General features: G+C 38.5%; 2 protein-coding genes across 2 annotated transcripts; both read left to right on the top strand.

Moving 5' to 3' along the window:
* Nucleotides 1-7,161: 7,161 nt before the first annotated feature.
* Nucleotides 7,162-9,871, top strand: LOC104240657 (elongation factor 1-alpha-like). Its single transcript, XM_009795528.2, has 3 exons — nt 7,162-7,349; nt 8,141-8,615; nt 8,702-9,871. The coding sequence occupies exons 2-3, from the start codon at nt 8,154-8,156 to the stop codon at nt 9,581-9,583; spliced, it is 1,344 nt and encodes a 447-aa protein (XP_009793830.1). The 5' UTR covers nt 7,162-7,349; nt 8,141-8,153; the 3' UTR covers nt 9,584-9,871.
* A 10,599-nt stretch (nt 9,872-20,470) lies between these two features.
* Nucleotides 20,471-20,979, top strand: LOC138886133 (uncharacterized). Its single transcript, XM_070167168.1, has 2 exons — nt 20,471-20,724; nt 20,814-20,979. Exons 1-2 carry the CDS (start codon nt 20,471-20,473, stop codon nt 20,977-20,979), a joined length of 420 nt encoding a protein of 139 aa, XP_070023269.1.
* The last annotated feature ends 6,945 nt before the right edge of the window (nt 20,980-27,924 follow it).

Here is a 27,924-nt window from a genome sequence, read left to right on the forward strand (position 1 = left end):
GACTTGGTTCAGGATGCTTTGGAGAAGGTCAAGGTGATTCAGGATAGACTCCGTACAGCCCATTCCCGACAGAAGAGATACACGGACTGGAAGGTTCGTGACATTTCCTATATGGTTGGAGAGCAGGTTCTGCTTCGGGTTTCGCCTATGAAGGGCGTTATGAGATTTGGGAAGAAGGGAAAATTGAGTCCGAGGTTTATTGGCCCTTTTGAGGTGTTGAGGCGTGTTGGGGAGGTTGCTTATGAGCTTGCCTTACCTCCCAGCTTGGCAGTAGTTCATCCGGTATTTCATGTTTCGATGCTCTGGAGGTATCACGGTGATTCGTCGCACGTGTTGGATTTCAGTTCAGTCCAGTTGGACAAAGATCTATCCTATGTTGAGGAGCCAGTGGCAACATTGGACAGGCAGGTTAGAAAGCTGAGGTCAAAGAACATTGTATCAGTGAAGGTTCAGTAGCGGGGTCAGCCAGTCGAGGAGGCGACCTAGGAGACCGAGTAGGATATGTGTAGCTGTTACCCTCATCTTTTCACTACTTCAAGTATGTCTCTATGCTCGTTCAAGGACGAATAAATGTTTAAGTGTAGGAGGATGTGATGACCCGGCCAGTCGTCTTAAGAATTAACGCCATGATCTCCTATTAATTGCTTTCCTTGTATTTATTTCTGCTATTTTGATTTGTCGGGATGTTCGATTTTGAGTTTCGGAGAGTTTTGGAACACTTAGTCCCTAAATGAGAGCTTAAGTGTTGGAAATTTGACCATAGTCAAAACAGTGTGAAGACGGCCTAGGAATGGAATTTTGATGGTTCCGTTAGCTCCGTTGGGTGATTTCGGGCTTAGAGGAGTGTTCGGATTGTGTTTTGGAGGTTCGTAGCTAATTTAGGCTTGAAATATCGAAAGGTCGAATTTTAAAGTTTCCGGTTAGATAGTGAGATTTTGATTCGAGGGTCGGAATGGAATTCCGGAAGTTGGAGTAGCTCCGTAATGTTGAATGTGATGTGTGTGCAAAATTTCAGGTTATTCGGGCGAGGTTTGATAGGCTTTTTAATCGAAAGCGTATTTTTAGAGTTTTGGAGTTCTTAGGCTTGAATTTGTGGCTGATTCGTCGTTTTGATGTTGTTTTAGGTGTTTTAAAGATTGGTATAAGTTTGTACAGTGGTATTGGACTTGTTTGTGCCTTTGATTGAGGTCACGGGGGCCTCGGAATGATTTCAGATGGTTGACGGAAGGATTTGGAACTTGGAGTTGCAGCTGAAGCTATGACCGCTATCATAACCGCATCTGCGGTTGAGAGGCCACAGGTGCGACTCCCGTAGATGCGGAATCTAGCCGCAGAAGCGACAAATGAGGAAGGGGCCAGGAACTACAGAAGCGGCATATGTACCATACCTACGCGATCGCAGATGCGGATTCTAGGTCGCAGGTGCGGCGGAGAGGTTTTAAGTGAGAACCGCAGAAGCGGTATCGCAGATGCGATGGGTGGACCACAGATGCGGGATTGCTTGGCAGAACATATAAATAGTTGTCTTCGTGAATTTGAGCTATTCTTTCACTATTTTAGAGTTTTGGAGTTCTTAGGCTTGAATTCGTGGTTGATTCGTCGTTTCGACGTTGTTTTAAGTGTTTTAAGGATTGGTATAAGTTTGGACAGTGGTATTGGACTTGTTTGTGCTTTTGGTTGAGGTCTCGGGGGCCTCGGGATGATTTCGGATGGTTGACAGAAGTATTTGGAGTTTGGAGTTGCAACTGAAGCTATGACCGCTGTCATAACCGCATCTGTGGTTGAGAGGCCACATGTGCGACTCCCGCAGATGCGGAATCTAGCCGCAGAAGCGACAGATGAGGAAGGGGCCAGGAACCGCAGAAGCAGCATATGTACCGCACCTGCGCGACCGCAGATGGGGATTCTGGGTCGTAGGTGCGGCGGAGAGGTTTTAAGTGAGAACCGCAGAAGCGGTTCCCCAACTGTAGAAGCAGTATCGCAGATGCGATGGGTGGACCGCAAATGCGGGATTGTTAGGCAGAACATATAAATAGTTGTCTTTGCGAATTTGAGCTATTCTTTCACCATTTTCATCCGGGAAGTGAGCTTTTGGGGAGGTTTTTGAGAGGGAATTCAAGGGAACTTCGAGGAGGTAAGATTCTTGGAACCTAAACTCGTTGTTGAGGTGATTTTTATCATTATAAGCATGAAAAATTAAGGAAAATCAGTGGTAATTTGGGGGTTAGGGCTTGACCAATTAGAGACTTTTGAGTGATAATTTGAGGGACAATTTGAGGCCCGATTTTGGTACTTTTGGTATGACTGAACTCGTGAGAGTGTGAAGATTCTGGAAATGTTAATTTTACCCGATTCCGAGATGTGGGCCCGAGGGGCATTTTGGTCATTTTACCTAAATTCGTGTATTAGCTTAGAATTTCTTTATAGAATCAGTTACTTGAAATGTTATTTACATTATGAAATTGTATTGAATAGATTTGGGTTATTTAGAGTCTAGTACTCGTGGCAAGAGCGTGGTTTCGGATTGATTTGAGTTGGTTCGAGGTAAGTGGTATGCTTAACCTTGTGTGGGGGACCTTCCCCATAGGATTTGGTATATTTGATAATTCAAATGCCTTGTACGTGAGGTGATGAGTGCGTACTTGAGCTAATTGTTGAAAATCCGGTTTTCTTTAAGTAATTTCAATTGTGTTCATTTTTCCTATTTTATACTACTTGCAATTTAAGCTTGTTGTTAGCTTAGAAAAAGCATGTTTAATTGACTAAATTGCTTATTTGCTTAAACTGCCTTAATTGCATTATGTGAAGTATGTTAGGTTAGAATTATCTATTTACTTGGTACGAAATTGAGCTTAATTGAGTGTTCCTTGTGTTGTTGCTGCGTGTTTTACTTTGGGACTACGGGACGGCATCCGAAGAGATCCCCTACATGTATTTATGATTTGAGCTGAGGTGCGAGTTACCAAGAGATCCCCAACATATATTGAGGATATCGAGAGATCCTCGGGATACTAAGAGGTCCCTAGCATATATTGAGGATACCGAAAAATCCTCGGGATATCAAGAGATCCCTGGTATATATTGAGGGTACTAAGAGATCCTCGGGATACTGAGAGATCCCCGGTTATTATCCTTGTGAAGAGTGGTATTTCCTTGTGATTGTTTTTGCCTCTGTTTTAGTTATTTAGTTCTTTATTTTCCATTATTAAATTCTTATTGTTAGCTTTTAACTGTACTGCTTATCTTATTTTGTCATACCTTATATTTTTATTCTATCTCAGTAGGGCCCTGACCTTCCTCGTCACTACCCAACCGAGGTTAGGCTTGGCACTTAGTGAGTACTGTTGTGGTGTACTCATGCCCTTTTTGCGCATGTTTTTCATATGCAGATCCAAGTACTTTGACTCAGTCCTATCACCCTTGAGGCGAGGCGAGGCGACTGCTCCAGAGACTTTGAGGTATATCTGCCGCGTCCGCAAATCGAGGAGTCTCTTTCCATTCTACCTTGTAGTGATAGCCCTTCTATTTTTTTCTGTTGATGTAGGCATTCTAGAGTTAGAGCATTTTTATTATATTCGTAGCTTGTGATTTATGGGTTTTCGGGTTTTGGGAAAATGTATTAGTTTTTGAGAGTTAATATTGTGTATGCCGAGCGACACTTTTAAACGCTGTTTTATTACTCTATTTTTGTTTTAAATTATTTTCTTCCGCAAATTGGTTTATCTTCTGCAATTTAGGCTTACCTAGTCATAGAGACTAGGTGTCGTCACGATGGTTTATGGAGGGTGAACCGGGGTCGTGACACCTTCGCGCTCACGTGTTGCTTCACACGTTCGCATAGCTCAGTTCCTGGGCCACCAGATTTTCCTTCTTTGCGATCACACATGTTTGTTTGCGATTGTGTAGCACTAATTCCGGGCATTAGCCATTTCCTCTTCGTGATCGCAGCTCCTTTTCCGTGATCGCAATGTACAAATACCTGGGCAGAATATAAAAGTACTCTATTCCGAGGGTTAGCTATTTTTCACATTTTTGAAGTTCTAGAGCTCGATATTGAGCGATTCTTTGTGGGTTTTTCAAGAAATTCGATTGGGTTAGTATTCTGCACCTAACATTTTTTTATTCCTTGATTTTATCTTTATTTTTATCATTTAATTTGTGTTTTGAGTTGAGGAAAAATGGAAATTTTGAAGAAAACTTTCAAAGTGTTAAATGATGATTTGAGGGACGAAATGGTATCAGAATTTGATAATTTTTGTATGGTTGAACTCGTATCGAAATGGGTGTTCGGGTTTGTGAAATTTATCAGGTTCCAAGGTGCAGGCCGGGGGTCGACTTTTGGGTTGATTTTATATTTTAGCAAAGATTGAAGCTTTATTATCTGGAATAGTTTCTTATAAGTTTTATTTATGCTTTGAAGTTATTTTGGTTAGATTTGAGTCGTCCGGAGGTTATTTCACCTGAGAAGTTCATTTTAGAGTATCAGTCTGTCTTCTTTGAGGTAAGTATCTTGCCTAACTTCGTGTGAGAAATTACCCCTTAGGATTTGAGTCTTTTATGGCAATTATATCATGTGAAGTCTATGTACGCAAGGTAACGAATATGTGTTCGGCCTTACTTGTGGAAAGTTGACCTTTTGGGGATCTTAGGTCTTTATATTAACTGTAAATGAAGTTCTTTTGCTATGATTGAGTTCTCATTACTAGTTTTCATCTTTACATATTTTAATTGGAATTAATTGCTTCATGATCCACTCTTATTGCCTATTTGACTCTTATGTGACTTAACTGAAGTTTTTACCTTTTCTATTGCCATGCTATCCCTCCCTAGTCGCTTCTCCTTAATTAAAAGTATAATTATATCTCCTGTAATTGTTCATCCTTAATTGAGGTTTTGATTATCTTTCCGATGTTTATCCCTAATTGAATTGTTGTAGCTTTTTCGTAATTGCTCAATCTTAAAAGAAGTTTAGATATCATATATATTAGTTGACTTGTCCTTATTTGGAATTATTTGGCTTATGTTATCTCCCTTGCTGTTGAACTGTACATTGTGGGAATTGTTGTTACATATTATTTCTCCTTTGTTGAGCTATTCTTATTATGACTAGTATTCTTTATTGTGCTTATTCCTTGTGAATAAGTTCTACTGTTTCTCTGTGATCGAAAGCTCTTGAGTTGATTTACTTACCATATTCTTGTGTTGTTGTCATTGTTGTTGTTATACTCAGTATTGTGATGCACGAGGTTTCTGTCGTGCGGTTGTTATTGTGTTGCACGGGGTTTCTGCTATGCTATTGTTACTATTGATATGTGCATATGCGGCGTGATAAGGCAGACTATATATACGTGGGTTGCGCATGTGGCGAAACAAGGTGGGAATATTACTATGCATGTGTGGCGAGACAAGACGATCATTTACTTTATTATTATACACGTGGCGAGATAAGGTGGGCTATGTTAGGGATTGATTTGTGATGACTTATGATGGCCTGGGGGTATTCTTGTTGTTGATATTTATGTAGTGGCGCACTTACCTGTGTGAGTTTTATCTTGTGGAAAATTGTGGGAAAATATTCTATGTGCTGTCCATTTTCTCTATACTTACTAGCTGACATGAACTATGTTAGAACACTTGCACAAACATACACGTAATCACTCATATCGGTTAAGAGGATGGATCTTGATATTGTTGAGTATTGATGCACATCCTTGTTTACATGCCTTCTATGTGAAAATAATTATATTGGCACGAGCCTCGTCCGTGCAGTACTAGTTGAAATAAGGGCACAAGATGCTAGGTGTTTAGGATTCATAAAGGAGGACCCGTGGCTTGTGGATATTCTGGGGTTGGTACCTCGTGATGATTATTGGATAAAACCTTATGCGAAAGTGGTTACTCTCACCTAGTTGCTACCTGTTCTTCTTGTAATTGTGATCGCCAAATTTAGACTATGTTTAGCTTACTTTACTGTGTTATTACTTGTTGTGTTCCACTGCAGGTTGGTGTTCAATTTCTCGTTTCAAGTACCATATTAGAGTAGTCTTTATGCGTAGTTTTATAGAGATATTGAATTCTGTTAGTACTACATTTATATTTGCTCAGGTTATTTAGTCCAATAGGTGTCTTGACTGTTCCTCGTCACTACTCCACTGAGGTTAGTCTTGATACTTACTTGGTACCACTGTGGTGTTCTCATACTATGTTTTTACACAATTTTTGTGCAGCTCCAGGTATTTCAGAGTCAGTCGATCGTTAGCTAGTTGTACAGATCTTGCTGTGGAGACTCAAGAAAAACCTGTTGCTGCTTTCGCAGGCTTCGGAGTCACCTTCTGATTTTGTATTTATACTGTTTATCCTTATTTCGAAATAGTTATACTTAGAGGTTTTCTAACAAACGTTGTAGAGCTTATGACTTGTACTACCAGTTTTGGGATCATAAATTTGTATAGAGATTTCTATTTCAAAATTGTTAGATGTTAGCTAAATATTGTTGTTATTTCAGTTATTATTAGGTTTACCTAGTTTCTAGACTAGGTGCCATCACGACCTCCCACGGAGGGAGATTTGGGTCATGACAAGTTGGTATTATAGCTCTAGGTTCATAGATGCTACGAGTCATAAGCGAGTTTAGTAGAGTCTTGCGGATCGGTATGGAGACGTATGTACTTATATTCGAGATGCTACGGAACTATTATGATAGTTTCACTCCTTGCATTTCTATCATGCGAGTTTATTGATCTCGGAGTTTGAGTTTTTATCATTCTATTCTCTCACATATGGTGATGACACGAGCTGCAGTTACCATATTTCCTCTTTTCTACCCTTTTTTATTTATCGTTTTTGTATATATTTTGGCCAGAACTAAAAATCTACTCCCTCTGTTCCAGTTTATGTGACCTATTTCCTTTTTGGTCCGTTCCAAAAAGAATGAACCCTTTCTAAATTTGGTAACAATTTAGCTTAAAGTTACAACTTTACTTTTAATGAGAAGCTTTTATAACCACACAAATACTTTGGGCCCCATTTGAACTTATTTAGGACTAAAAATTCCAAAAGTCTTCATTTTTTACTTAAAATCCGTGCCCAGTCAAACAGGTTCACATAAATTGAAACGGAGTGAGTAATAAATTTTGCCCTTGGTCTTCTACTCTGATAATTAGAGAAAAGATAAGCAGATTTACGTAAATCTATACAGTGGGGGCCTAAGAAGCCCAACCCGGGTACGGTTTCTCAGCTATAAAAACATCACTCAGTGCATTTCTCAAACCCTAACGCTTCGCTTCATTTGTTCTGCGCAGCAAGGGTCTTAGCGAAGCTCTCTCGTCTTTTCTTTTCGTCTTCTAAAGGTTAGATCTGTTCGACTTTTTCTGCTTATTATTTATATATATTCGTACAAATCAATTGTATTCTAATTTGTGTTTTGTCAGTGATTTGTTGAAAAACACAGTCTAATTACCTTGTGAAGTTTTTTCTTATGTTTGAATTATGAGATATCTGTTTTTGTTTACTAAATTGATATCATAACTTTGTAAGTTGATATTTATAGTGCTTCCATTTCTTAATTTCGTGTATGTGGTATTGTATTTTTATTTTTGTATATTAGATTTGAACTAATGTTATGTGAATTCGATTTGATTTGCTACACATGGATTCGGATCTGTTTAAAAAAAGTTTTTTATGATATATACTCTTGAAAGACAATTGAATAATAAATCAACGTCTATTGGAAACTCTAGACTGTAGTACGTTTGTGAAAGGTTGATATTATCGTTTTATTAAAATTTATAGACGTCCAGATACAATGGCTGATTGTTTCATGAAGCTATGTGGAGTAACAGTAAGAATAGTTGAAAAAGAAAATGAATTCTGTCTAGGGAATACATTCCTGGAACATCCTTTTCTTGGAAAATGTTTTCTGTTAATCAAACAGCAAAAGATAAATTTCTTCATGATCCCTTATACCACCCCCAAAATTTACATATTACATGGTCTAGATTAAGTTTCACATATTTAAATAAAAAAGACTAACCATTAGCCAAGAGTCTAACTGAATGCTTGCTTCTTAGTAGAAATTATTTTGGTCTCTATGGCTATCAAAATTTAATTCTTGGTTTTCTGTTCTTGTGATGATCTTCAGTTTCTAAGGAATCATGGGTAAAGAGAAGTTTCACATCAACATTGTGGTCATTGGCCACGTCGACTCTGGAAAGTCGACCACCACTGGTCACTTGATCTACAAGCTTGGTGGTATTGACAAGCGTGTTATTGAGAGGTTCGAGAAGGAAGCTGCTGAGATGAACAAGAGGTCATTCAAGTATGCCTGGGTGCTTGACAAGCTTAAGGCTGAGCGTGAGCGTGGTATCACCATTGATATTGCCTTGTGGAAGTTTGAGACCACCAAGTACTACTGCACTGTGATTGATGCCCCCGGACACAGGGACTTTATCAAGAACATGATCACTGGTACTTCCCAGGCTGATTGTGCTGTTCTTATTATTGACTCCACTACTGGTGGTTTTGAAGCTGGTATTTCCAAGGATGGTCAGACCCGTGAGCATGCATTGCTTGCTTTCACCCTTGGTGTTAAGCAAATGATTTGCTGCTGCAACAAGGTTTGCTTTTATGGGTTGTATGACATTGATTATGATAATGAACATGCCATGTCATGCTAATTCTCTTGTTATTTTTTCTTTGGCAGATGGATGCTACCACCCCAAAGTACTCAAAGGCTAGGTATGATGAAATTGTGAAAGAAGTTTCTTCCTACCTCAAGAAGGTCGGTTACAACCCTGACAAGATCCCCTTTGTCCCCATCTCTGGTTTCGAGGGAGACAATATGATTGAGAGGTCTACCAACCTTGACTGGTACAAGGGCCCTACCCTCCTTGAGGCTCTTGACCAGATTAATGAGCCCAAGAGGCCCTCAGACAAACCCCTCCGTCTTCCACTTCAGGATGTTTACAAGATTGGTGGTATTGGTACCGTTCCTGTCGGTCGTGTGGAGACTGGTGTGCTCAAGCCTGGTATGGTTGTGACCTTTGGCCCTACTGGTCTGACAACTGAAGTCAAGTCTGTTGAGATGCACCATGAAGCTCTCCAGGAGGCACTCCCTGGTGACAATGTTGGGTTTAACGTTAAGAATGTTGCTGTTAAGGATCTCAAGCGTGGTTTTGTTGCCTCAAACTCCAAGGATGACCCAGCCAAGGGAGCATCCAACTTCACCTCCCAGGTCATCATCATGAACCATCCTGGCCAGATCGGAAATGGATATGCACCGGTGCTTGACTGCCACACTTCCCACATTGCTGTCAAGTTTGCTGAGATCTTGACCAAGATTGACAGGCGTTCTGGTAAGGAACTTGAGAAAGAGCCTAAGTTCTTGAAGAATGGTGATGCTGGTATGGTTAAGATGATTCCTACCAAGCCTATGGTTGTTGAGACCTTCTCTGAGTACCCTCCATTGGGTCGTTTTGCTGTGAGGGACATGCGACAAACTGTTGCTGTTGGTGTCATCAAGAACGTTGACAAGAAGGACCCAACTGGTGCCAAGGTCACCAAGGCTGCCCAGAAGAAAAAGTGAACAGTGCAGTGTAGTGCTGGTGTTTCCAATGCTATCTTTTATCGCCAACTGTGTTATGTAGACTATATTTTATTTATTTCTGCTCTTTATGTGTCTTTGATTTTAGGTTCCGGTTCTCTGCCTTGTATGTCAGGTAGCCATTCTCAGAACTGGGTACTTGACAGGCGGTGGCAAGCATGATGAGTCTGTCTTCATTGTGTTGAGGTGTCTTGGTTTTCCATGGCGGCTCAGGATTTTTGCTATATATGTTGCCTAAAAGTACTAAATTTGAGCTTTTAAATTTTTCTACTCTTTCCCTTCTGTGATTAAAGATTAAATGTCTTGTACAATGCGTTAGTTAAAGATATGTTATTTGTTAAAATAGGTGACATCCAATTGGTTGAAGATATGTTATTTGTTAAAATAGGTGAACATCCAATGGTGGGTTCATGTACTAATTATGTGTTGATTGTCTCACCCTCTTTGATAAGGTATGCTAGAATTGAAGTGTTGATTCATCTAAAGGGTCAGTCTTTTATTACTGTGGTGATGTGCCTTGCTGTACTCTGAAGGAGTAAAACTAGTGTGATCTTTAAGTTGGCTATTATGTTGAAGAAAAAAATGTTGAGGTGCAATGACCACATAGAATAGAAGTAGAAAGTTTAATAATCATTTGCTGCTCCATACTTGAGGACAGCCATTTTTATCTACCTATTTTCAGGTCTCTTTCTAAGCTTGAATCTCAACTTACATTATTGCCTAATTTCTTGATAAGCATCAATTATATTGCTTCAAACAATTTTGGCCGGCAGTCTTTCCTCTTATTGCGAGATTCTCTTTAAGTTAATTCCTAATTTACTATCATTTGTATTTCTATGGGGACTTCGACGGTGATCACTTCTAGCATGAATTCTAGCCCAATATGAATAATTCGAAGGGAAAAAATCAAAACTAATTATAGGAATCAAAATAATTATCTTGATCTACCCATTAAGAATTCTATCCATTAAATATTTATAATAATTACTATTCCCTCCGTTTCAGTTTATGTGAATTTATTTCCTTTTTGGTCCGTTTCAAAAAGAATGATCCATTTGTAAATTTGGAAACAATTTAGCTTAAACATCCAATTCTACCATTAATGAGAAGATTTTATAATCACACAAAAGCTCTGTATCCCTTTTTGACTTGTTTAGTACCACAAATTCCAAGTCTTTTTTTTTTAAAAAATTTCGTGCCCAGTCAAACATGTTCACATAAATTGGAACGGATGGAGTACCTTTGTTTCAATTTAAATGTCACACTTTTTTATTAGCCCGTCCCAAAAATAATGACACATTTCTATATTTAGAAACAATTTCATTTTACCTACTTTACCCTTAATGAGAAGTTTTTATAGCCACATAAATATTATGGTCCCACAAAGCTTTTACCCTTAAACTTTTAAGAATATATATTTCAAACATTTTATTTTCTTTCTTAAACTTTTTGCCAAGTCAAATTACCTTTATCTAAATTGAAACGGGAGTACATTTTTAAGCTTTAAAAGGCTGAAAGTTGCACCCTATTTTAATCGGCCTAACAAGGCCCTAAGGCTGCTAACTTGTTAAAGCTGAAACACGCTCAAGAAGCCACCAAAACCACATCACATCAGTTTGAAATGAACTTAAATTTCAACTTCTACTTCTTGCAAGCATTTATAACAAATTTTAATAATACTCGTCCAAATCAAAATCCAAACAACTATATTAAGCTTTCTATTCCCAAATACAAGCTTCAAAGCTTCTTCAATGGTGGACAATTTTTATTTTTCTTTAATTATCAGAAACTATATCTGGATTGTAACCATAATTTTAGCTTTGTACAATAGTGACCGGATGATTCAATAAACATCAGTCGACGTATATTATTGTAGTCAGTAGGGTAGCCAGGAATTTTACGAAGGGTGTTCAACCTTTGGATTAAAAAAAAAAGCTCAGTACACTAAGCTCCCACTATGCGCGGGGTCCGGAAAAGGGTCAGACCACAAAGGTCTATTGTATGCAACCTTACCCTACATTTCTACTTTTGGATAAGTAAATAATTTTTTTTCGATAAATGTGTGCATCAAAATCTTTTGAAATATAATACACAATATTTATCTAAATCATAAAAACACTTTAACATAATTAACCTACGTATAAATCAAAATTAATATAAAGGAATCAACAAAAAAATACTACTAGTGAAAGAACAATTCAAATATATTATTACAATTGTCCTCTGATCTGATCTCTTGAAATGTTTTTATAACAAACCATTAGAATTAGTACGATTTTTTTTTCTCTACCTAAGGCACTATGCAATAGGGCTGTGCATTTGGATCGGATATCCGAAATCCGCTCAATTTCGGATTTCGGATTTCGGATATTTGGATCGGATTCGGATTTGATTTATTAAAATTTGGATTTTCGGATTGGATTCGGATTTGTATAGTCTGAACCCGATCCGATCCGAAATCCGAATTTATTAGGTCTAAACATCACTGGCTTCTTCTTCTTCTTCTTCTTTCTTGAGTTTCTTCTTGTTGTTTTCTTCTTTCTTTATCTTATGTTTTAAACTATGTGTAGCACAGTCAGTGCCAGCAGCGTACATATTTGGTGACTCCCTTGTAGACGTTGGAAATAACAACCATTTTGGTACATTTATTAAAGCTAATTTCCCTTACAATAGTGTTGATTATCCTAGTGGAAAATCTACTGGAAGATTTTGCAATGGGAAAAAACATTATTGATTTTCTAGGTAATTAAGCAAACACTCATCCTATGTTAATATTTCACTACTGTACAATCAATGGTAGTAATTTGTAGGTAATTATCCTCTTATACAGTTCCATCCGCAGGCAACTATATAAAGAATCATCCTACTGATGTGCATAGTCTGCAGGGAAGAGGCGAGACATGTTTTGGGGGATGGTGGGGGGAATAAGAAGTTAGAAAATATTAGGAAGATGTTAAAGAAAATCAAAGCTTATACAGATTAAAAGAGCAAACATATATTAAGACTTAACTGCCACTACAATCCGATCCGAAAATTCGATCACCAAATCGATCCGAACTTTAAAATCCGATCCAATCTGATAGAATTCGGATTGCATTTTGTGGAATCCTAAATTCAAAATTTCAACCCGAAATATACTAAATCCGATTTGATCCGATCCATGCACAACCCTACTATGCAACCGCCTAAAATTTCATCATCCATTCGATTCTGCAGGTCATTCTTGATAAACTTCATTGCGAAAAAAGCTTTTTCAACATTGCGGTGGCAATTGACAGAAGCAAAGCAAGTTTCAATAAGCAGAATACAAGAGGAAAAGTAATATTCTTCTTTGTTTCCACTAGCGTTTTTGAAAATTTACCAAGTCCACCTAAATTGGAGAACCTTTGATCAATATCAGGTACATCAACAATTTATTAGCAAGTTGATTGTCAAGGACACCTAATTTAAATTCATCAAAGTTATCAGAATATAATTTAGCTATTCTCACTATCTTCCTAATGTCAAAACTAGAAATGAATCAATTGAATTTGGAAAGCTACTCCATGAAATAAATCACTTGTCACCTTATTGAAACGGTTGTTAAGTTCTTGAAGTCGCCAATCAATAATCTTATAAAACACATCTACACGATAATGATGTAAAGGTGTATGATCAACAAGTTTATGTCATGAACTTCAAGAGTTGGCGTATGGCTCATCAAAATTGAATATCAGAATATCATGCTTGATACAAAATGTAGATACCTTATCTATAAGTGGATCTCATCCACCAATTCTTAACTCTTGAAGCCTTTTTTTTTTGCTACTTCAACAAATATTATGGCATTAGCAATATCCTGCTCCTTTTTCTAGAGTAAATTATTAAGATCATATGTGATTCCCAAAATATCTTTCATAAAATGCAACATGAAAGCAACCTCAAATGTCTGGCAACTTCTAAGATATCCTGCTACCTTAGCTCTTCCATCTAAAGTACTTGCATCTGCAACAAGAGTATCAAGTACATCAATAATAGAGTCAAACAAAAGTGTAAAATTTTCAAGCGACTTGTCGTAAGATCCCCAACGAGTATCACCGGCTCTAACAAAACCAAGCTCTTGATTTGAGCCTCTACTTGTTTCTAGCTCACCCATATCTAATGCCTCTTGGAGTTTTTCTTTATGAAATTCTTGAAGTTCATCCATACTTTCAAAAGAAGCTCCCAGTATATTCAAAATATTTGAAACCAGTAACACAAGTTCTCCCACCCGAACACACGTTTTTCAAACCGCCACAAAAGTTAATTGAAGTTGGTGACAAAACAATGAATAGAATGAACTGATCCACTTTCTTGTTTAATCAATATTTTAATACCATTGATATCACATTGCATATTGCTTGCCCCATCATAACATTTTTCGCGTATAGAAGATAACTTAATGAATGATGAGCAAGTATGTCAACAATTGCTTTCTTCAGGGATAAAGCACAAGCATTAGGACATGAACAAGTCCAAAGATGATTTCTTCATAAATTGTGATGAACCTATAGGTCATTTTAGAGATTTAGCCTTTATTTCTATGTTCCAAGACTCAAATAGCTCCATGTAGCATTCCTCAATTTGCATGCACAATCCGTATCTTTTTCCAGAAAATTTTTATGTGAAAACTTTAAAAAAGATATGAATTTTAGCCTTGAAAATAATTTGAGTTGGCTACGGTTAAAAAAATTTTCTATTGTGATTTGGAACTTGGGTGTATGCCCGGAATTGAATCCGGAAGTCCCTAACTTGATTTGTTGAAAACTTGTAATTTGTGTTTAAAGAATTCCTAAGTTCGGCCATAGGTTAATTTTGTTGCTACCGGGTTCGGATTTCAGTTCTAGAACTTGTTATAGGTTCATTTCACTATTTATGACTTGTCTGCAAATTTTGTGCAAAAATGAAGTTTATTTGACATGATTCGGGCGTCCGGTTGTAAATTTAAAAGTTCTTAAGTTTCTTTAAAAATTTCATACATTTGATGTCCGATTCGTAGTTCTAGGTGTTATTTTGGTGTATGATCATGCGAGCGAGTTCGTATGATGTTATTACACTTGTATGCATGTTTGGTTTGGAGCCCGAGGGGCTCGGGTGAGTTTCAAATAGGCTACAGACCATTTCGGACTTGGGAGATTGCTGGTTTTCAATGATTTATGGTGTCTGGTGCATTGTCCTTCACAATCACGAAGCCACTCTTGCGATCGCAAAGGGTAACCTCAAAAGGGGTGGGGTTTCTTATATGCAAATGCGAGGACAAGGTCGCGAACGCGAAGCAGTGGTGGGATCAGCCTTCGTGAACACGACCAAGACCACGCGAACGCGATGGGTAGTGTGCTTGTGAGGGGATCTGTTGGATGTTCTACAAGAACGCGAACCAAGGGTCATGAAAGCTAAGGCCAATTGGGACGTAGTGCTCCAAGATCGCGTCATGTCCTTCGCGAATGCAAAAAATACCTGACGCCAGTGATTTAAAACTTCCAAAGTCGGGATTTCTTCACTTTTCATCTTTTTCAAGTTTGAGCTTGGACTAGAGGCGATTTTGAAGATAAATTTCATCCCAACTTCATAGGTTAGTAGATTTTTACTCGTTTTATTCCATTTCCATCAACACCCATTGATTTCTAACCTTTAATCTATGTTATTTCATGGTAGAAATTAGGGACTTAGGTGGAAATTGAGGGTTTGAAACTAATCACATAATCGGGATCGGGGGTGGCTGGGCAATTAGGTTTTGATCCGAATCTCAGATTTTGACTAAGCGGGCCCGAGATTGACTTTGGTGATTTTTCCCAAAATCATTAAAGATTAAATCTTTTTCACTCGTGGGTAGTTTTTAAATCTTATTTTGAATTATTTGAACTATGTTTGGTTTGATTTGATTGGTTTGGAGGCTAATTCTAGAGGCAAAACCCAATTGCGCTTTGATTTGATTGCGGAGCGAGGTAAGTGTCATGGTTAACCTTGACTTTAGGGATTAGGACTTGTTAGTCCATTTTCTACATGTGTCATATGTGGGAATAACGTATATGTGAGGTGACGAGTACTTATGCGTTGTTATTGGGTTAAAACATGCGGGTTGAACTTGTTTCCTCGTATTTTAGGCCTTTGTTAATGATGATATCCATGTTTAGGTTAGATTATTATTTCTTTGATTATTCGTTTTATAATTATTTCCCTTTTATAATTAGCAAATATTTTTGGAAGTTGAAGTTTGGTATCACGGAATCATACTTGACGTTAAATACATTCTCCGTATTATTTATTACTCGAATTCATATTATCATCATTACATGGTGAGGAAGAGAGTAAAAGTACGAAGGGTGATACTGTGCCATTGTATTTACATCATTATTATTACATGGTGCGAAAGAGAGTAAAAGCATGAAGGGTGATGCCATGTCATTTATCTCATTTATTCATTATTACATGGTAAGGAAGAGAGTAAAAGCACGATGTGTGATGCTGTGCCTTTCATCTCATTTATTCATTGTTACATGGTGAGGATGAGAGTAAAAGTACGAAGTCTAATGCCATGCCATTTCATTTTACTTATATCATCTTTTCATATTAAGGACGAGAGTAAAAGCATGAAGGGTGATGTCGTGCCATTTTTCTATCATTGGTTTATTTGATTTCAATGGTTGATGATTTACTTGGCTACTTCGTAATTTTGTACATGTTGCAGCTATTATATTTGCCTTCTTTTACATGTATCCTCCTAGTTTGTACGTTATCATTCTCTGTTGTTATTGCTACTTTATATACATTTGTATAAGTTTATCTACATAGGTGCCTTGTCATAGCCTCGTCACTACCTTGTCAAGGCTAGGATCGACACTACGGGATATATTGGGTCGGTTGTACTCATACTACACTTCTACACTTCTTGTGTAGATACTGGTATTGATCCCCGCGGTGAGTGAGGTACGTCAGCTTGGATCATTGTATACGAAGACTCGAGGTAGATCTGTTGCCGTCTGCAAATCTTGATATTCCCTTCCTTTTCCCACTTTTACTATTCATTTCCTTTGAAACAGTTGTATTTATTTCAGACTTTATTTGTAGACTTCTAGTTGTTCTTGTACTCATGAATTCAGATTTCTGAGAGTGGATATTATCACGTGACTTATATTAGTACTGTGTTAGATTGGGTTTCTATTTCTCATTGTATATCATCATGGTGTTTTTAACTATTAAAAATTGGTTGTTTAATTATCTCACATCGACTTGCCTAGCAAGTGGATGTTAGGCTCTATCATGAGTCTAAGATTAGGCTCTTGGATCGTGACGAGTTGGTAGCAAAGCACTATGTTGCCTAGGTCTCACGAGTCACGGGCAGGCTTGGTATAGTCTGGAGGATAGGTACGAAGACATCTGTACTTATCTTCTAGAGGCTATTGAGTTTTGAAAAATTTCACTTCTTTCTTTCTCTATCATGCGATTTCATTCTATCATTGATGATTGAACCATTCTATTATTGTTCTCTCGTAGATGGAAAGAACACGCACAACATCTGCAGCCGGACATGAGCTGGAGCCCCCTATGGCAGCTACTACCAGGGAAGAGGCCGAGGCAGAGGCTGAGCTCAGCCTAGAACTCGAGCAGTATCACCCGCAGTGGAGCCTCAGATTGATCATGAGAAGGAGGTCCCAGCTTAGACTGTACTCGTTGGACTAACTCAGGTGTCCGAGGGATTCATAGACACTCAAGTGCTTCAAGACGCTCTAGTCCGCTTGGTAGGCCTTATGGGGAGTGTGGCCTAGACCGGTGCATTTTTGGTTGCACCAGCCGTCTCTCAGGCTGGAGGAGGAGCATAGACTCCTGCTACTCACACCCCGAACCATGTGGCTCCCTTATATCAGACTTCAGAAGCACAGCCAGTTGGAGTAGTTCAGCCGGTTGTTGCTGCACAGGAGGAGATAGGCCTGCTATGTATTCTGAGGCATTGTTGAGGCTGGATAAGTTTACCAAGCTCTTCCTTGTTCATTTCAGTGGTGCTCCTTTTGAGGACCCATAGGATTACTTGGACTGTTGCCATGAGGTGTTGCGTAATATGGGTATTGTTGAGACCAATGGGGTTGACTTTCAGTATTCCAGATGATTGGTTCTGCCAAGAGATGCTGGATAGATTATGTATTGGCTAGACCAGCTGGTGCACCTTCACTAACCTAGGATCAGTTTTCAAAGCTATTTCTAGAGAAGTTCATTCCTTTCACTCTGAGAGAGGAGTACCGTAGGCAGTTTGAGCGCCTTCAGTAGGGTAACATGATTTTTACCTAGTATGAGACTCGATTTGTGGACCTAACTCGCCATGCAATTATTTTACTTCCTACTGAGAGGGAGAGAGTGAGGAGTTTCATTGATGGACTCACTTTCAGTATCAGGCTGCAGATGGCCAATGAGACTAGAGATGATATTTCTTTTTAGAGGGTCGTAAAGATTGCTAGATGGATCGAGATAGTTCGTGGACAGGAGAGGGGGATGATATCTAATAAGAGGCCTTGTCATGTTGGTGGCTTCAGTGGTGCCTCTTCTGGAGGCAGGGGTACTTTCGGTAGAGGCTATCCTCCCAGGCCGTTTCAGTTAGCACTTCAGGCATCCCACGGTACTTCAGATAGTTGTGGTCCTTATGTATCTCATCCTGAGCAGCTAGCCTACATTGCACCATCAACTTCTATTAATGTACCTCCAATACAGAGTCATCAGAGTTGTTATCCAGGTCGACAAGGCCAATTCTAGGGTCAGCAATCACATCAGCCGAGGTCTTGTTATACTTGTGGAGATTCGAGGCACTTTTCTAGATTTTGCCTCATATCATAGGGCAACATACACCAGTAGGGTTCTCGTGCCATGTTTCCCGCACCGGTTGCTTCATTGCCCGCTCAGCCAACTAGAGGCAGGGGTCAGGCTGCCAAAGGTGGAGGTCAAGCTATTAGAGGTGGAGGTCATGCCATTAGAGGTGGAGGCCAGCCAGCTAGAGGCTATCCGAGAGACGAAGGTTAGGGTGGTATGGCCTAGCCCTATTTTTATGCACTCCCAGCTAGACCTGAGGCCGAGTCTTCTGACGATGTCATCATAGGTAATGTTCCAATTTTCCTTAGATATGCTTCAATTCTATTTGATACGGGCTCTATTTATTCCTAGGTGTCATCCTATTTTGCTTCATATCTGGTTGTGCCACATGATTCTTTAAGTGCTTGTGTGTATATGTTCACGCCTGTGTGAGATTCTATTATTGTAGATCATGTCTATGGCTCGTGTATGTTACTATTGAGAGTCTTGTGACTAGTATAGATTTCCTACTTCTTGATATGGTAGACTTTGATGTTATTTTGGGCATGGATTGGTTGTCAGTGTATCATGCTATATTGGACTATCACGCTAAGATAGTGACCTTAGCCATACCGGGGTTGCCTCGATTAAGGTGGATAGGACTCTTGGTCATTCTACTAGCAGGTTTATTTCTTATGCGAAGGCTCGACATATGGTCGAGAAGGGATGTCCAGTTCATTTATCCTATATTCATGATTCTAGTGCGGAGGTTCCTTCCATAGATTTGGTATCTATTGTGCATGAGTTTTCGGAGGTGTTTCCTGCAAATCTGCCAGGGATGCCACCTGACAAATATATTGACTTTTGTATTGATTTGGCTTCGAACACTCAACCCATTTCTATTCCACCATACCGTATGGCCCTACCTGAGCTGAAGGAACTAAAGGAGCAGTTGCAAGATTTGTTTGATAAGGGATTTATTAGACCTAGTGTCTCGCCTTAGGGTGCACCCGTGTTGTTTGTGAAGAAGATAGATGGTTCGATGAGGATGTGTATAAACTATCGATAGTTGAACAACGTCACTATCAAGAACAAGTACTCTTGCCAAGGATTAATGACTTATTTAATCAACTTCAAGGTGCCAAAGTGTTTTCGAAGATCGATTTGAGGTCTAACTACCATCAGTTGAAGATTAGGGCATCGTACGTCCCTAAGACAACTTTTTGGACTCGGTATGAACATTATGAGTTCCTAGTAATGTTATTTGGGTTGGCAAAGTCCTTAGCGGAATTTATGCATTTGATGAACTGAGTATTTAAGACCTATTTGAATTCTTTTGTGATCATATTCATTGATGATATCTTGATCTACTCTCGCAGTCGTGAGGAGAATAAGCAGCATATTTGGATTGTACTTCAAACTCTAAGAGATAGTTAGTTATATGCTAAGTTTTCAAAGTGTGAGTTTTGGTTGGATTGAGTTGCCTTTTTAGGGCATGTTGTATCGGACGAGGACATTAAAGTGTATCCTAAGAAGATTGAGGTGGTTCAAAACTAGCTTAGACATACTTCAGCTATAGAGATTTAGAGTTTCCTAGGTTTGTTGGGTTATTCATGGATGGCTTTTCATCCATATAAGCCCCATTGACTAGATTGACCTAGAAGGGTGCTCCATTCCGGTGGTACGATGAGTGTGAGTTGAGCTTTCAGAAGCTCAAGACTACATGATGTATTGTGATGCATCACGTATTGGGCTCAGTGCAATATTAATGTAGGATAGCAGGGTGATCGCATATGTGTACCGACAGTTGAAGGTTCATGAAAAGAATTACCCCGTTCATGACGTAGAGTTGGTAGCCATTATTCATGCACTAAAGATTTGGAGGCATTACCTCTACGGCGTGTTGTGTGAGGTGTTCACGGATTATCAGATTCTAAGGTATTTTTCAAGCAAAAGGATCTCAAGTTGAGGCATAGAAGGTGGTTGGAGCTGTTGAAAGACTATGATATCACCATTTTGTATCATCTCGGGAAGGCCAATGTGGTGGCCGATGCCTTGAGTAGAAAGGTTGTGAGTATGGGTAGCCTTGTGTATATTCCGGTTGGTGAGAGATCGCTACCATCAGATGTTCAGGCTTTGGCCAATCAGTTTGCAAGGTTAGATGTTTCAGAGCCCAATCATGTTCTAGCTTGCATGATCTCTCGGTCTTCTTTGTATGAGTGCATCAGAGAGCATCAGCATGATGACCCCCATTTTCTTGTCCTTAAAGACACGATGCGACACAGTGGTGCCAAACAGGTTATTATTGGAGATGATGGGGTGTTGCAGATGTAGGGTTGGATTTGTGTGCCCAATGTGGATGGGCTTTGTGAGTTGATTCTTGAGGAGGCCCACAGTTTGCGATATTCCATTCATCCAGGTGCCTCCAAGATGTTCACGATTTGAGGCAGCATTATTGGTGGAGGAGAATAAAGAAGGATATAGTTGTATATGTGGCTCAGTGTTTGAATTGTCAGCAAATAAAGTTCGAGTATCAGAGACCTGGTGGTTTGCTTCAGAAGCTTGAGATTCCTGAGTGGAACTGAGAACGCATTACCATGGATTTTGTTGTTAGGATCCTATAGACTTCGAAGAAATTCGACGTATTATGAGCCATTATGGACAGGTTGACCAAGTCGGCACATTTCATTCCAATAGTAGTTACCTATTCTTCAGAGTGGTTGGCTGAGATCTATATCTGCGAGATCGTTCATGGTGTGACAGTGTCCATCATTTCTGATCAGGGTATGTAGTTCACATCGCACTTTTGGAGGGCTGTACAATATGAGTTAGGCACATGAGTTGAGTTGAGTACAATATTTCACCCCCAGATGGATGGTCTGTCCGAGCGCAACATATAGATATTGGAGGATATGTTTTGAGCCTACATTATAGATTTTGGGGATTCTTGGGATCAGTTATTGCCACTTTCGGAGTTTGCCTACAACAACAACTACCAATCGAGTATGCAGATGGCTCCCTATGAGGCATTATATGGGACACGGTGCCGTTTGCTAGTTGGTTGGTTTGATATGGGAGAGGCTCGATTATTGGGTAACGATTTGGTTCAGGATGCCTTGGAAAAGGTCAAGATGAATCAGGACCGACTTTGCATAGCTTAGTTTAGGCAGAAAAGTTATGCTAATCGTAGAGTTCGTGGTTTTGCATTCATAGTTGGAGAGAGGATTCTGCTCCGGGTTTCACCCATGAAGGGTGTGATGAGGTTTGGAAAGAAGGGGAAGTTGAGCCCTAGATATATCGGACCCTTTGAGATTCTAGAGAGGGTTGCTGAGGTGGCCTGCAAGCTTGCACTACCACCTGGCTTATCAACAGTTCATCTGGTGTTCCATGTCTCCATGCACCGAAAGTATCATGGTGATTTGTCCCATGTGTTAGATTTCAGCTCAGTCCAATTGGACAAGGATTTGACTTATGAGGATAAGCCAATGGCCATTCTAGCCCGGCAAGTCCAAAAGTTGAGGTCTATGAGTTAACCTTCAATTAGAGTACAATGGAGAGGTTAGCCAATCGAGGCAACCACGTGGGAGTCCCAGTCCAACATGCAGAGTAGAACCCACACTTTTCACCAGTCTATATACCTTTCTATGTCTGTTCGATGACGAACGTTTGTTTTAGAGGTGGAGAATGTGATTAACTGATAGGTCATTTTGAGTTTTAGCCTTCATTTTTGTGTTGTGAGACCTCGAATAGCTCCATTTAGCGTTCCTAAATTTTCATGCACAGTCGGTGTCTTTTTCCGAAAAAATTTTATGTGAAAAATTAAAGAAAATATAAATTTTAGCCTTGAAAATGATTTGAGTTGACTACGTCAACAGTTTTTTGTAAACGAACCCGGACCAGTGTTATGACGGTCCCGATGGGTCCATATCATGATTAGGGACTTGGGCATATGCCTGGAATTGAATTCGGAAGTCTCTGACTTGATTTAGCGTGATTTGTTGAAAACTAGTAATTTGAAGGTTTAAAGAATTCCTAAGTTTGACTGTAGGTTAACTTTGTTGCTATCGGGTTCGGATTTCGATTCTAGAACTTGTTATAGGTTCATTTCACTATTTATGACTTGTCTGCAAAATTTGGTGCAAAACAGAGTTGATTTGACGTGATTCGGATGTCAGGTTGTAAATTTAAAAATTCTTAAGTTTCTTTGAAAGATTCATACATTTTGACGTCTGATTTTTAGTTCTAGGTATTATTTGGTGTTTTGATCACACGAGCGAGTTTGTATGATGTTATTGCACTTGTGTGCATGTATGGTTTGGAGCCCAGCAGACTCGACTGAGTTTCAGATAGGCTACGGACCATTTTGGACTTGGGAGATTGCAGGATTTTCAGTGATTTCTAGTGTCTGGTGTGTTGTCCTTCATGGCCGCGAAGCCACTCTCGCGATCGCGAAGGGTAACCTGGGCTGGGTGGGATTTCTACTATGCGAACATGAGGACGAGGTCACGAACGCGAAGTAGTGGTACGATCACCCTTCGGGAATGCGACCAAGACTACGTGAACGTGATAGGTAGTGGGCCTAGGAGGGGATTTGTTGGGTGTTCTATGCGAATACGAACCAAGGGTCGCGTATGCGAAAGCCAGGGGAAGGGACATCACGAATGCAAAGAACATCTCATGAATGCGAAGGCCAATTGGGCTGCAGTGCTTCGAGATCGCATCAGGTCCTTCGCGAACGCGAAGAAGACCTGACGCTAGTGATTTAAAACTTTCAAAAGTTGGGATTTTCTTCAATTTTCACCATTTTCAAGTTTGAGCTCGGCCTAGAGGCGATTTTCAAGAGAAATTTCATCCCAACTTCATAGGTTAGTAGATTTTTACTCGTTTTGTTCCATTTCCATCAACATCCATTAGTTTATAACCTTTAATCTATGTTATTTCAAGTTAGAAATTAGGGATTTAGTTAGAAATTGGGGGTATTGAGAAATTGAGATTTAGACCTCAAATTGAGGTCATATTTTGAAACTAATCACATAATCGGGCTCGGGATGAATGGGTAATTAGGTTTTGGTCTGAATCTCGGGTTTTGACCAAGCAAGATTGGGGTTGACTTTTGTTGACTTTTCCAAAAATCATACAAGATTGAATATTTTGCACTCGTGGGTAGTTTCTAAAGCTTATTTTGAATTGTTTAACTATATTTGGTTAGATATGATTAGTTTGGAGGCTAATTCTAGGGGCAAAGCCCATGTTGAGCTTTGATTTGATTGCAGAGCGAGATAAGTGTCGTGGTTAACTTTGACTTAAGGGATTAGGACTTGTTAGTCTATTTGCTATGTGTGTTATATGTGGTAACAACGTATAAGTGAGGTGACGAGTACTTATGCATTGTTATTGGGTTAAAGCATGCGGGTGTAACGTGTTTCCTTGTATTTTATTGATTTGTTAATTATGTTATCCATGTTTAGGTTAGATTATTATTTCTTTGATTATTCATTTCGTAATTATTGCCCTTTTATAATTAGCAAATATTTCTGGAAGTTGAAGTTCGGTATCATAGCATCATACTTGACGTTAAATACATTCTCCGCATATTTGTTACTCGAATTCATATTATCATCAATACTTGGTGAGGAAGAGAGTAAAAACATGAACGGTGATGTCGTGCCATTGTATTTACATCATTATTATTACATGGTGAGGAAGAGAGTAAAAGCATAAAGGGTGATGCCTTGTCATTTATCTCATTTGTTCATTATTTCATGGTGAGAAAGAGAGTAAAAGCACGATGGGTGATGTCATGCCATTCATCTCATTTATTCATTGTTGCATGGTGAGGATTAGAGTAAAAGCACAAAGGGTGATGCCGTGCCATTCTATTTTACTTATATCATCATTTCATGGTAAGGACAAGAGTAAAAGCACGAAGGGTGATGCCATGCCATTTTTATATCATTGGTTTATTTGATTTCATTGGTTGATGATTTACTTGGCTACTTCGCGATTTCATACCTATCGCATTTGTTATATTTGACCCCTTTACATGTCCCTTCCTAGTTTGTACTTTATCATTCTCTGTTATTATTGCTACTTTATATACACTTGTATAGGTCTATCTATGTAAGTGCCTTGTCATAGCCTCGTCGGGGTTAGGCTCAACACTTACGGAGTATATTGGGTCGGTTATACTCATACTACACTTTTTTACTTATTGTGCAAATACTGGTATTGATCCCCACGGTGTGTGAGGTGCATCAGCTTGGATCATTGCATATGGAGACTCGAGGTAGATCTGATGGCGTCCGCAGACCTTGAAACCCCCTTTCTTTTCCCACTTTTACTGTTCATTTCCTTCGAACAATTGTATCTATTTCAAACTTTGTTTGTAGACTTCTAGTTGCTTGTGTACTCGTGACTCTAGATTTCTAGGAGTAGATATTATAATGTGACTTATATTAGTACTGTGTTAGATTGGGTTTTTGATTCTCGTTGTATATCATCATGATGTTTATGAGCACGTGATTTTTGCCTCACACAAATTACTCCAAAAGAATTCCCAAAATTAGGTTTTTTCTTTAATTATTTGTTATTTTAAGGAATTATTGCGTGATTTTTCTGATTGTTTGCATATATTTGTGGGCATGTTTAATTTTATTAATGCATTAAAAATACAAAAATATATCCTTGGCATTTAAGATTTGATTTTACATTTTTTGGAATTAATTAATAATTAGGAGTTTTACAAAAAAGAAAATTCAAAAAAAAAATAATAATAACATATTTTTGTAATTTTAGTCAAATTGTGTGATTTTCTTTTAATTTGGCATTTAATTATTTGTGATAATTATTAGTTAGAACTAATTAGTATTTTTAAGTTAATTTGGTGTTTTATAATTAATTAGAATTTTAGTTTTAATTGTTGAAAAGAAAAAGGAAAAGAAAATTGAAAAGGAAAAGAGAATAAGAAGAGAAAAATCTGGTGGGGCCAATTTAGCCAGGCCCAAAACCAAAACTCAGTCAAACTTATTGAGAATAAGAAGAGGAAAATCTGGTTGGGCCAATTTACTAATTGAGAAGCTCCTAATAGTGGTAGGGTAGTATTTGCATTATCAAATTAACTAAAAGCACTAATTGAGTGGATAATTAAGTGGATGATTAAAGAAATGAAAAGTTGAATTGGTAGTGGAAAATGCACTAATTGAATGCCCATTTAAGGGAGCTGAAAATCAGATTAGAGAAGAAAAAAAGAGGGGGGCGAAGAGAGCGGTATACACTCGATATACACTCTGGATACACTGGGTATATAGGGGCAGAGAGCTAAGAAAACTTGGAAAAGATTCTGAGAGAGGGAGAACATTCAAAGATGGTAGAGGCTAGGAAATTCGGAGAGGAAAAAAAAAAGGGGTGAAGAGAGCGGTATACACTCGATATACACTCTGGATACACTGGATATACATGGGCAGAGAGCTAAGAAAACTTGGAAGGGATTCTAAGAGAGATATGGGAAGAGAGATACACAAAAATAGATACAGAAAAAAAATCAAAAACGATTGCAGAATTTCAGAAAAATACACTGTTTCATTGAATCATTTGGTATTTTCTGAAGTTTTCTTCTAGTATGGAAGCAATTCCTGGTTAGCTGATAATAAAAAGGGTTTAAGTCGAGTCGGGTTTGAGGTCTGCTGATTCACTAAGATGAAATTAGGGTCTGACTATCGTATCACATCCCTTGGTTTCAAAATTAGTCTGCTGGTTCATTTTCAGGTGTTGAATACTACTGCTGCTGTTGGTTACTGCTGATACCTCATTTTTCTGCTTCCTTCTTTCATTTCCAGGTGCACACTTGAACTCAAATTGATGTAGCTTTGAGATGAACATGAAATGAAAGTACTCAGACATTTGTTTACTGGATGATGCATGTTTGGACGACTATACATCTGTAGTTAAGTAGATATTAATGATATGTAACTGTGTAGTGTAGTCTAATTGGATTTATATTCACATGAAACTCGGACTGCGTAATTTGTACCTAATTGGACTGTTTGGGACTGTTAATTTGTGGTTATCCAGTTGTAGCCTTAGTATAGCTTAGAACTTGCTTTAGTTTAATGGTTTTGTTTTAAAAAATAAAATAAAATCAGAAATAGTTTGGGTGTTGCAATTGATTTTGAGATCAGCGTATGATATCCACATTAATTTTAATTTCAAGCTGAAGAGACGTCTCAAACAACTTTGTATTGCAGTAGCTAAGATCAGTAGATTAGTTACTCATATCAACATCTGCGTTTCATTAAGTAGTTTAGTTTAGTTGTATGATGATTAGATGTGAATAAAGTGTGAAGTTAGGCTATTAACCTGTTCGTGTTAGTGTAAGTAAAATCTCGTAATTAAGTTGCTTAGCCTGCTCATCTGAGGTTTATATTCATGACTATTTTTGTTAAAATTCAATTCACGTTTCCCAGTTTGTTTTGCCTTTAGTAATATCCAGAAGTTCACTAGTAGGTAAATAGATAAGAAAAATCTGAATTTTAGAATATAAATCCAATCCAGTCGGTTTAGACGTCTAGCTGTTTTGAATTTTATTGAGATGAGCATATGAGTATGTCAAGTGTTGATTTGAATAAATGTGAAATAGCTCCATCATTTGCAAGTTAATAAGCCTGAATGTCAAGGGTGGGCCTGAATGAAGTCTGTCCGAAGCCCAACTTGAGTTTTGACTGTGTCTTATTCTTACTGGGCTGAGTTTGAAGCCCAAGGGAATTACTGAAATTTTGAATAAAAGTCAAGGACGTAAGTATATTAGTTCTTGAACAATACTAATTAATTAGGGCTTTTTCTGTTATTATTAGAGACAAACTAAGTAGAAAATTGTAGTTTGCTTTAGGTTGGCCTTTAAGTAATAAATGAAGCGAGCCCTGCTAAACAAAAATGCATAAATTGCGGGGTCCTCTTAAATGTCTATAATAAAATACTTAAAATTCGAGATGGGCCGTTTAGTGAATTTCACAGCCCTCCTCAAAGATAATAACGCATTAGTCACTTTAGGTGCGCTTTTAATTATTTACCTTCTTAAACTCGGGTGTGCATTTCATGTGACCCAAATCAAATCCCAAAAATGTTGAATAAAATGTGTTCAGGATTGCGGGTGCATTTCATGTGACGCAATCCAAAGACACATTTTAAACGACGTTCAATTTTCTCTAAAAATAATTGAATAAAAGCGGTTGAAAGCTAAAATTGGCACATAGGTTCAACATGTATTAAAATCAGATAAATAAATTGAATATGACAGTTGAGCGACCGTGCTAGAACCACGGAATCCGGGAATGCCTAACACCTTCTCCCGGGTTAACAGAATTCCTTACTCGGATTTCTGGTTCGCGGACTGTTAAACAGAGTCATATTTTCCTCGATTCGGGATTCAATCGGTGACTTGGGACACCATAAATCTCCCAAGTGGCGACTCTGAATTTCTTAAAATAAATCCCGTTTCGATTGTCCTTTAATTAGAAAAACTCCCTTTACATATA

This window comes from Nicotiana sylvestris, chromosome 2, assembly GCF_000393655.2.
Source record: "Nicotiana sylvestris chromosome 2, ASM39365v2, whole genome shotgun sequence".
NCBI classification, from domain to species: domain Eukaryota; kingdom Viridiplantae; phylum Streptophyta; class Magnoliopsida; order Solanales; family Solanaceae; genus Nicotiana; species Nicotiana sylvestris.

Coding starts and splice junctions, on each gene's coding strand:
- LOC104240657 (XM_009795528.2), top strand. CDS start 8,154: ATGGGTAAAGAGAAGTTTCACATCAACATTGTGGTCATTGGCCACGTC. Junction 8,616..8,701: donor TGATTTGCTGCTGCAACAAG/GTTTGCTTTTAT, acceptor TTTCTTTGGCAG/ATGGATGCTACCACCCCAAA.
- LOC138886133 (XM_070167168.1), top strand. CDS start 20,471: ATGGGTAGCCTTGTGTATATTCCGGTTGGTGAGAGATCGCTACCATCA. Junction 20,725..20,813: donor GATGATGGGGTGTTGCAGAT/GTAGGGTTGGAT, acceptor CCATTCATCCAG/GTGCCTCCAAGATGTTCACG.